The sequence below is a fragment of the Pisolithus orientalis genome (assembly GCF_024613125.1).
Source record: "Pisolithus orientalis strain OTSU chromosome Unknown F5J12scaffold_11, whole genome shotgun sequence".
Lineage (NCBI taxonomy): Eukaryota > Fungi > Basidiomycota > Agaricomycetes > Boletales > Pisolithaceae > Pisolithus > Pisolithus orientalis.
The window spans coordinates 1,083,170-1,093,786 of NW_026260792.1; the positions used below are offsets into that span (position 1 = coordinate 1,083,170).

Consider the following 10,617-nt stretch of genomic DNA (forward strand, 5'->3'; position numbering starts at 1 on the left):
GTAGCAGACTTACCAATACATAGTGGGTTGATGAATGCTTGTGAAGATCAGAATGGACAGCAACATGAGTTTGCAATGAGCATGGTGAGGGAAGTTAACTGGAGAATAGAGGGCGATGGTGATGTTCTTTGACTTATCCAGAGTACAATTCTCTGTGTGTCTCCATGTCAAGGCCTCACAGGACCTCACATGTTGCCCACCTGACACATATTTGGCCATACATACACCTCACATTACACACAGAACCCCTCCATTACCACTCCAATCTCCATCATATAAGTTGACAGCAGCTGCCATCAACTGCCTGTGCAGTTCTCACTGACTGATGAAGCTCAATGCCTAATCAAAACAAACCAACACGTAAGTAAGAGACTTAGCTCAGTAGTGTGGTCCTTGACTCTCTTATAATATGTAGCACCTCTGGACGATGTTGAACCGCACATCATGCAGATGTGGAAGGCTCATCTCACTGACAGGCAAATAGTGGCAGAGCTTCATAAGGTTATCAATACAAATGAATATGGTATTGGGTGAGTGTTGGATCAATGGAGATTTTCCCATTGACTTACAACCAGTATCTCAGCCTGACGAAGTTTATCGTGGTCTGCAAGCAGATGGGCTGATTCATACTCGTGAGCAAGGCCATACTGCTGACTCTATTTGGGATGTAATGGTTGAATTGTGAGCGATGTACCCCAATGCGGGTGCTCATGAGATGATCAGTCTGTTGCACCATGAGAGGAACATGAGTGTATCTAGGTGTGGACATGCATAATGCTCAGTTCTTGAGCAATCAACCTTATTCACATTTTTGCAGGAGTGTAATTCGAGAGTATTTTGCCACCTATGAACCACACCTCATTTGCCATCGCAAGGCATGCCATCTCCAGTGTCGTCGTTTCTGGGCAGCTGGTGTCAATGATATATGGGTGGTTGATCAACATGATAAATGGAACAAATTTGGCCTTGCCTTGCACACCAGCATAGAACTGTTTTCTGGGAAGATTCTGTGGATTCGTGTCTGGCATTCCAATAGAAACCTGCAGCTCATTCTCACTTATTACCTTGATGTGGTTGAGGAACTTGGATGTACATATATTTGCAGCCTTCACAGTTGAGCACACTCACCGACGACTTGTAGTCATTCCCCTTGTCACTCAGAGCGATCCTGGGTCTGAAAATTTTGGTATCGCAAATGCACAAACTATGCTGTGCCAGTGGCATGACCCTGCCCTCGAAGGGACACTTCAACATTGGTGGATGTGTTCCAGGAAAAATATCAAACCAGAAATCATGTGGTCTCAACTTTGTAGGCATTTTACTCCCAGTTTCAAATCACTACTGGAATATGGGGTTCATCAAGGCTGGTATGACATCGATAATACACTCCAGTGGTAAGTCTTAGCATGTATCATCATGAAGTTTTGATTACTGACATTGTTATACTCAGTATGATTTTTTGGTGGATTTTTATACCCTGGCTTCAAGAAGAACTCAATGGTTATTGTGAGCATGTCAATTACACTATAAAACAGCATGATTGTCACAAGGTAACTGCTGCTTACTTCTAAGTTGCTCAGCATGTCAATTGACACTGCTTATAGGTACTCCCTCATGGTGTTCCTGAATTAATGTTTCACTCTCCACAGGACTATGGTGCGATAGATTTCAAGGTGAGTTTGTTACACATGTAGTATGAGGTCCATCAACTAACTCTGCTTGTAGTTCATGGTCAACAAGGCTGCATTGACTCAAGTTTGCAAACTATACCTCAAAACAGGCCACCCTGTGTTTGATTTAGTACCATGTCCATTGAATGGACACATAGAAGAGTGCTATCACTGCCTTGGACATCCAGCCATCACTCACTCGAGTGTTTGGGACATTTACCTCAACCTCCTGCATGTGCTTCAGAATCACACACTTTTGCTGCCTGTTTTAGATTCACTGCCCATAGACATCAATGTGGATGACTCATGACCCCATGTAGTCCATTTAGTCACAACATATAGGTAGCCTGTGTGCCAAAATGCCAACACTTATATAGACCCCATGATGGGCCTGTCTAAATAGATTAGCCATGACACATGGACAGGCCTGAGGGCCTATAGTGAGAGCAACATATGTATGGGCCTGTAAATGCAATTCCACAACATATGGGAGGGCCTGTGGAGGGTAAGGATGCTGCAACATATAGACAGGCCCATGACCAAGTAAGTATGCTAAGCTACTGTAAGACATGGATGGGCCTGCCTATTGTATCATGAAGAAGGTTGCAACATATGGACAGACCTGCCCATCATATGCTTTATAGGGTCACAACATAAAGAGGGGCCCATCTATGATAGATTACAGAGTTGGCAACATATGGACAGGCCTGGGAGTAATATCATTTATGGTGTCACAACATCTAGACAGGCCCATCCATAGCAAGATGTATGCCTGTCACAACATAAGGATGGGCCCATCAGTAATATCATTGACAGTGTCACAACACATAGATGGGCCCATCTAGTAAGATGCATCCCTGCCACAACATAAAGATGGACCCATCAGTAATATCATTTACAGTGTCACAACACATAGACAGGCTCATCAGTAATATCAATCACACAGTCACAACACATGGACGGGCCTGTCAATAGCAACATGTATGCCTGTTGCAACATAAAGACAGGCCCATCAGTAATATCATTTACAGTGTCACAACACATAGATGGGCCTGTCAGTAATATCAATTACACGGTCACAACACATGGACAGGCCCATCAATAGCAACATGTATGCCTGTCACAACATAAAGACAGGCCCATTAGTAATATCATTTACAGTGTCACAACATATGGAAGGGCCCTTCAGCAGTATCATTTATGTGGTCACAACATAAGGACGGGCCCTTTAGCAGTATTATTTATATGGTCATAATGTATGGATGGGCCCTTCAGTAATATCTTTTATATTGCCATAAAACAAGGATGGGTCTGTCTAGTAAGATCCACCCCTGTCACAACATAAGACAGGCCCAACACCAATAGCACATATAGTGTCACAATGTATTGATCAGATCACAGCAAAATATTGAGGCAAGCATCCTGACATGCTGTAATTTTCCAACAAGCTGCAAGCAGCTCACCCACTATACAACTCCGACCTCATCCACCCCAAGCATGAATACTACACAAGACACATCTAAAACCACCCACAGATGGTGAATGGGACTAACAGACTGCATTGCATCATACATGAAAGCCAGATTTCAAGAGGAGGTATTCAGTGGACCTCGCACCCTTCCAGATATATCAATTCCATTTCTGGTGTTATGTGAAGCAGATCACATATCATCAGTAATCTCACAGGCCTATCATCACCCAAGTAAGTCCATCATAATGGTGTGATGGAAGTTTTCATCTTTCCACAGTCAATGTTGGGAAAAATCAGGGTGGAAAAACCTGCAATGCAGAAGCTGCTGAGAGATACACAGAAGTGACTGAGCTGTCCATTCTGGTGACTGACTCAAACACCATCCATATTTGGTATTTGCTGGATGCTCTCAGCCCAAAAAGAAGGGTAAGGGAATGCAGAATCTCATATTCCACTGACTTAATGCAATGGCAGGCTGACATATGGAACTGCCTTCATCTTCTGAGGGAACCACTGCAGGAGAGCATAAAGGCTTTCCCACAGGCATGGTGGACAAACAAGTCATATTTCTGTGATAATGCTGAGTTGAAAGGCACCATCAACCTGTCACTGGCATGGTTTCAACAGGGTCATGGGGTGGGTGATCATTTCTTTCCTTGTGAATAAAGCACTCATCTGTCTTGAAGCCCCAAAATGGCTTCCCAGAAGCCTCACAGCTGCTCAAATCCAGGACAGAAAACACTTCTACAAGGGAATGGGTCAACCAAATGTCTGACACCAATGCCCTGTTATCTGTGATCCTGCATGTCATCCATCCATGAATGTATGCAGATGGCAGGGAAGCATTGATCTGCCTTGGCAAACAGGCAGAACAGCAGGTGGATTCAGATATGAGCTCCATACTGCCAATATGGAGCTCCACATATAGCAGCATGTCCATGATGGTGAATCAGGCAACTTGTTACCACAGGGATATCGATGGACGGGATCCATGGTATGACATGCTGGTAACCATGGGTGACTACCTGCCCTCGGATTTTGTCATTCCAATGTTGAATCTGCAGCTGCACTACAACCCAGGGATGATCATTGCATTTCCAGGTTCAGCACTGGAGCATGGGGTGGGAGCTGTAGACGGTGACAGAGCATGCCTGGCATACTACATGCATGCCAATGTACATCAGTTGGTGCACATTCCTATGTGTCAATCACCATGGATGGATGACCTACTACCTAGACCAGTTGCAACTGGACAACTGTTGATTTGAAGCTGTAAAATTTAATGTAAGATTTAGTAGGTGATGCAGATCTTGTATTTTATTAGGATATGCTGGCTCTTGAACTTTGGATGGGTGGTGTTGCCAAGATTTTGCAAATGGGCAGGTGCTTTGACATCATAGATTGGGCAGGTACTCAGAGCTAAAGGGTGTGCATCATAAACTGCAAAAATAATAAACCTGCTCAGGCCATCATGCAGATGGGCAGATTGTCAGACATTGCATGGATGGGTAGGGGTTCAGACATCATGCAAATGGGTGGCATCTCATAAATGATCGACATTTACAGCAATGTATATTCAACCAACTCCACAGCCAAAAACATGTAAACTATTGAAGCAGCATGCCCAACAACCTGTGCAATGCCCACCACCTAGTGTAGAAATGGTCAATTTGTCAACCCTGACCATTGACAACATTGGCATATTTCTGAATATTTTTGATGCAGTAGTTTACCTGCTCCTCGATATGGCCATCGAGACAGTCTGCAATTGGTGCCTCAGGCAATGGCCATAAACCCTGGGCCATCATCAACTATTTGCAGTGACAAGAATAAGCAGCATACCTTAAAAAAATCCCAGGCTGTGGAAAACAATCCCTTGCCTTGCAATCTTTGGGAATCCACTGCATATTCCTCAGAACAATATAGCCACCAAGGGAATGCAAAGCCAGAATTGGGATCAGCTGCATGTGGGGTCCAATGCAGGATGATGGTGCTGATATTGTTGATTATGCTAAATGTGCACTAAGGGGAATTAGCTGCATTTGATCGCAGAAGCTAACCTCATCATCTTGGTGTCTGAGGTACACATGGTAGCACACTGGGAGGGGAGGAGTATAACTGGCATGCAACACTGTCACCAGAATCAAGCTATTAAGCTGATTCTGAAGGAATTATGTATCAGTCCCACATTGTGAAAAATTGATGTAAAACCTACCAAGTCCATTGCTAGGTTTGCAAACCAATGCACAGGCCATCCTGCAATATTGGCAGTCTGCTTCAGATGTACAGAGGCCACCTTGATCTGGCATGCCAAGTAGAGGATACCCATCTCTACCACAGACTGGTGAGATGGGTGTGATTGGCTGGTGATGAATGGCTCAGGACAATTTTCAAAGGTGGAATGTGGATAACAAATGACTTCCATCAAATCAAGCATATTGACAAGTTGAAGGCCCTGAGAGGCTGCACCATACTGGTCCCTTGCAGCTGTGCCCAATTCTCTTGCAATGGCATTTGCAGCCCACACAAGGTGCCTATTGAGGGTGGGATTGAACATGGCATGTCACTGGGAGTGGTGTTTCCATGATAGTGAGATACTGTGGCATGTAAGGTGCACAGGACTAAAATTATCAATGTCAAAGGTGTATCAGATTAAGCTCATGCCCATACCTTGATTGCATCATGGAACAGGTGCCAATCCCCATTGTTCCATTTGAAGAGATTGCTGTGTGGATGGAAGTTCACCTACATAATCAATGGATATCACTGATCACATGAATAGAACCAAATAAATGCTCACCATTGCATATTTCCATGAAAAGATCCCTCATCTCTGATCGTTTGGGCATGCCAAAAGTCAAATGGTTTGGCCATTGTCCTCATCTGCTGCCAAGTCAAAAGATTTGATGGGTACATTTGAAACGAGTGGGGGAGGCGTTGGTTCCCTCATATCCTGCAATTGAGCAAGCAGGTTAGTCAGAGAATCAGGTTGAGGAGATTGGTCCCTCAGATTTGATGATTTGCAGGTGATGGGCAGAGGAGATGGTTCCTGCACATTCTGCAAGTCTGCCAGAAAATCAACCTTGCATAGTAACATCTTGTGCAGGTGTTGAAGACCCATGTCCATCCTGTTTAATTTCTCATGCATGACTGGCGGTGCTGATGGTTCCTGCACATTCAGCAATTGCTTGAGTAGATCCATGTTCATACCATCTGCTGGGGGAGCAGTTGGTTCCCATTCATTCAGGAACTGATTCATCAAGTTGTCTTGTGGATCTATTACTAGAAAATTAGTTTGTTTGTTAGCTTGGAAGGGCAATCATGCCAACTCACCAGCCATGATTCCACCCTCTGCCAGAGCAGTTGGCTCCCTTTCCTGCAGGAACTGATCCACCAAGCTTTTGCATGAATCTATAGCGAAAGAATGTTTGTTGTTTAGCTTGGAGAGAAATCATGTTCACTCACCAGCTGTGATATCCATGTTTGACCCTGCCATATCTGCCCTTCCACTTGAGACAATTGGTGGAGGGGTTGGCTCTTGCACAACTCACACAGTTGTACTAGCATCTCCTCCAGATTTTTGGACTGCTTCACTGCAGGAGCTAGATTGCCTTGGCTCAATTGGTCTTACATTAGCTGTGGATGGCTTAGGTCACTGGATCCAACAATGAAGACAACCTCACCTTGACAATGGAAACAAACTTGGCAGGACTGTTTGGCAGACATATTTGATGATGATGGGTTCACTGATAGGTCGATGATCAATCAAGATTTAAACTTGTAGGAACAATGGTGAGAATATCATTCACACTGTGGGAAGCAAGGTTGGACAATGGCAGACACAGCCATATTTGGTTCAGCAAGGTTGGACAATGGCAGATGGAGCCAAATTTTGGGTAACAGCAATACATGGGAGATGAGCAGAAATATCTCCCTACATAGATAGCTACCAGTCGCTTCCACATGGCCAATATGTAGGACCTGTCCCTGCTCAGCTCTCCACTCAATTGTCATACTCAACCATCCTGCTTAACTATCCCTCTCTCTGATATCAAAGACACCTCTCACAACCACCACATGTGTCATGAGCTACTGTACATGCCATACAATTGTATTCTAATGTGTCACACTAGGCTAAGCCCTCTATAGACCATACACAAGTTCCAAAAAAGGTTTCTGCTCTGACTGTTTGAGGGATTCAACAACTACTTCTACTTCTGATTGCTGCCTGTTTGCTTGCACAATCTCTTTGCATCAGGAGATGGAACATCTGCATCTGGCCTTGCAGGGGCCTTTCTGACACAAGGTGACTTCCAGGTGCTCCCAGGGACCCCCTGTTTCACATTTGTGGATGCTGCATTGGTGGTCACAGATCCATTATGGTTGGACTTGGATGAGTATTTGGCCCCAGGTGAATGTTGATTCATGTCTGGCTCACTAGATTCTGACAGAGCCTGCTTAATATACAGTGCAAACTTGTTAGCCATAACAGCTGATTCAACATGACTGAACTTGCCTGGTGTGTGCACTTCAGGGCAGATTTCAGCTTTCCACCTTTTTTTCTGCTTGTTGACCCCTCCTCAGTTGGGTGGTCAGTGAAAGGAATGCTCTCCAATCCATCTTCATCTGTGTATTCTGAGTGGTCCTGTAGTTCAGTTGTGTACTCATTCCCTGAGTGCAGATCAGGGTTTGCTGTGAATACAAGTTACAGTGGGGAGCTCACTATTCAGGGATGTTGCTGTTTTCTTTGAATTGGATAGGGTGGGCAAATAAGTGTCTTCATCAGCTTCATCATTGGAATCATGGCCATTGCTTTCCTGCCCATTATAGTCAGTTAGTGCTTTATTTCATGGATGATGCACTGGGGTCTTTGCATGGGCTGGAGGTGCAGAGAGCTGCTCACTATGGGAACCATCAGCTGGTGGGGGATTTGAGCAGGAACAAGAAGAGAATGGTGTCTTGGCATGGTTTTACCTCCTGCCAGATACCTGAAGACCAGAATCACATTAGTGCTGATCTGTCACACATGAAAATCACACATGGTGCACCTTTTTAGTGGAGGGACCATCTGTTCCAACATTGCTTGCCTCAGCCTCACTGTGATCATCCAAACTGTCATCTGCACTGTCATCTGTGCTATCATCCATGCTATCATCTGCCACTCCCTCTTCCTGTGCTTTACCCTTGCCCTTGACATTTTTCCTTCTGGGATTCTTTTTGCATTTGGGGGCAGGTGTTTTTTGGTATTTCCACTGCCTCACAACCTGTAGGGGTGCCAAAGTTCTATCCACCAGTGGCTGCAGCTCGCCAGATCAATCAATCCATTTCTGAAATCCAAACACATCATTTGGATGGGATTCCTGTTGCTTGCACCAAAAGGACAGCAGCTGGGTAGCTGTTGTCATCCACATGTGACTTGGGTTGCAGTCAAAGGCAAATCCTTCAGGAAGATGGCAGGCTGCTATCATTTCTGCTTGATGATGACCAAAATTCTTGAATGGCACTGCTGATGAGGGATTTCCACATGCTAATCCCAATAGCACTCATCAGAGATTGGGGACACCAAATACTCTGGCCACTCACAGTAGTGAGCAGTCACAAATCCATGAACCATTTTTTGTAGTTGGTCCTGGCTAAGGCCTGTGATTTCTCCTATCCAAATCTCTCCATCAGCATTTTTCACCAATTTCACAGAGTCAACCTTGCCAGTCCTCATTGCATTGGCCACTGTCTTTTTCTGAGCACATTTGGGACTTGACTTGCCATCATGCTCAGGTGGTGTTCCTGGTTCCTCAAATGTTTCCCAAGGCACTCTTGCCAGCTTCCTTCCAGTGTGCAGACATCATTGAAGGGGATTCCATCCACAATTTTGTTATTGAAGTCCATACTGTCATTGCATGAGTCTTACCTAGGCCTAGAGGAGAATATGGTGGACTCACGTGCATGCCTGTATAGTTCCCTCCTCATTTTTCCACCCAGCCATACACACTATGCACATTCTGCAATACCTCCACATCTCCATCGCAAAGTTTTGGACATACTTGTACCCATACTTGGCTGCATTCCTGGGAACCAGGATAAATTGAAGACTGGGAAGTTGACCTCATACAATCGCACCTTGCTTTTGTCTCTGGCACAGGGCCTTCCTGCCCATTCCACCTTTCTACTATATCTTCAGCTGCAGCCAATTGTTCCTCTGTCAGGTCGTCCTGAATAAAAGCCATCAATGCATTCTGATACTGTTGGATCTGCTTGCTTCCATGGGTATTGCCTTCTTCTACTTTCATTTTTGCAAGCTTCTCCTGTATTTGCTCTTGGTACAATTCACAGACCACTGCCTGCACAGAGTATTTGTAACTGGATCTAAGGGTAATGTGGGGCTTCTTTGACCAGAGGGGCTTTTTCAACCAATCTTGTATTAGCTACAAGGGTGCTTTGAATTGTGAGCATCTGAATCAGAACTTTTAGAGCATACGTTGCACTTGGTCTGGACTTTGCTCCCTCTCAACTCCTTGTTCCTGTCCAATTGCTGCATCTCCTCCCATATGGATAGCAGAACTGCAGGCTTCTTCTTCTTCCCTGCTTGCCTCCATTCCTGGTGTTGGTGCCCAAGGATCTCCAACTCTTCCACTTCAAACCTTTCTTCCTCCCTTTCCCCCACATCTGATGGTTCTATGTCTTGCCCACCATCAGCATCATCTCTTTCTGTCTGATCCCAGGCATCTGATTAGTTGCAGGACACATCAGGCATAGGTGGGGGACACAGTGAAGGAATGACTGACAGCAGATTTTATAAGGGTTTGATAGTGTTGTGAGTATACCCTAATGACATTACTGTAGTGGACACCAACATTTAAGGAGATTTCCCTGAGCAAATGGCCCAGATGGACCAGGAGGGTGGTTTCATGAGTTGTGGTACAAGAGGGAGCCTTAATGGTTACAATTCAATGTTTGGCATTGTTTGTATACTTACAAATCATTTAATAGACCATGTGATATATTATGTAAGCATTAGTAACCAACCCACAGCATTTTAAACTTTGTTAAACTCAAAACTATGCAGACTGGGTTCAAACTCAAAAAACTGTCCCAATGAGTCACCACACCAAATGGGACATACCTCCACCAGTTTTCACCTGGCCATCATCACCCATGACTTGTTAGAAAGCCCAGACCATGGGCTTCACCCCCCACACTAACCATTTGGATCAGTTCTTAAGCATTGACATGCTACACTCCCATCAGTCAAAATTGCACAAACACTGGGACAGTTATTTGAGCCACTGTAGGCCTTGATGTAGGCAGAGGGGTCTTTCACACCTTGCTGTAGTAAGGTATTCCATATGATGGATGTAGTGCCTGACTTATTCAATATATCCAACATGTTCCATTCATCTGTGATGTCCCCCAAGCCAACTGGGACATCATGATGCCTCTGTACAATACCCAACATGGAGACAGCATCTCCCCTTGCTA

At 44.7% G+C, this 10,617-nt stretch overlaps 3 protein-coding genes across 3 annotated transcripts; 1 reads left to right on the forward strand and 2 right to left on the reverse strand.

The window, feature by feature from the left end:
* Positions 1 to 308: 308 nt before the first annotated feature.
* F5J12DRAFT_920784 (uncharacterized protein) lies at positions 309 to 1,694 on the forward strand (the record flags this gene model as incomplete). Its single annotated transcript, XM_051749274.1, has 9 exons — positions 309 to 360; positions 416 to 530; positions 584 to 602; positions 638 to 673; positions 716 to 759; positions 818 to 1,089; positions 1,142 to 1,394; positions 1,451 to 1,550; positions 1,605 to 1,694. Exons 1-9 carry the CDS (start codon positions 336 to 338, stop codon positions 1,692 to 1,694), a joined length of 954 nt encoding a protein of 317 aa, XP_051600960.1. The 5' UTR covers positions 309 to 335.
* Positions 1,695 to 4,814: 3,120 nt separating this feature from the next.
* On the reverse strand, positions 4,815 to 6,867 carry F5J12DRAFT_782327 (uncharacterized protein; the record flags this gene model as incomplete). The annotated part of the gene is made up of 13 exons (XM_051742713.1): positions 4,815 to 4,847; positions 4,875 to 4,952; positions 4,984 to 5,163; positions 5,202 to 5,303; positions 5,357 to 5,675; positions 5,740 to 5,762; positions 5,812 to 5,866; positions 5,942 to 6,024; positions 6,056 to 6,423; positions 6,475 to 6,552; positions 6,607 to 6,650; positions 6,693 to 6,777; positions 6,825 to 6,867. The coding sequence occupies 13 exons, from the start codon at positions 6,865 to 6,867 to the stop codon at positions 4,815 to 4,817; spliced, it is 1,491 nt and encodes a 496-aa protein (XP_051600961.1).
* A 485-nt stretch (positions 6,868 to 7,352) lies between these two features.
* Positions 7,353 to 10,617, reverse strand: F5J12DRAFT_936094 (uncharacterized protein; the record flags this gene model as incomplete). Its single annotated transcript, XM_051749629.1, has 12 exons — positions 10,342 to 10,617; positions 10,262 to 10,297; positions 9,617 to 9,864; positions 9,259 to 9,563; positions 9,081 to 9,206; positions 8,725 to 8,966; positions 8,484 to 8,668; positions 8,190 to 8,405; positions 8,045 to 8,158; positions 7,865 to 7,958; positions 7,649 to 7,833; positions 7,353 to 7,595 (listed from the first exon to the last, which is right to left on the reverse strand). The coding sequence occupies exons 1-12, from the start codon at positions 10,592 to 10,594 to the stop codon at positions 7,353 to 7,355; spliced, it is 2,247 nt and encodes a 748-aa protein (XP_051600962.1). The 5' UTR covers positions 10,595 to 10,617.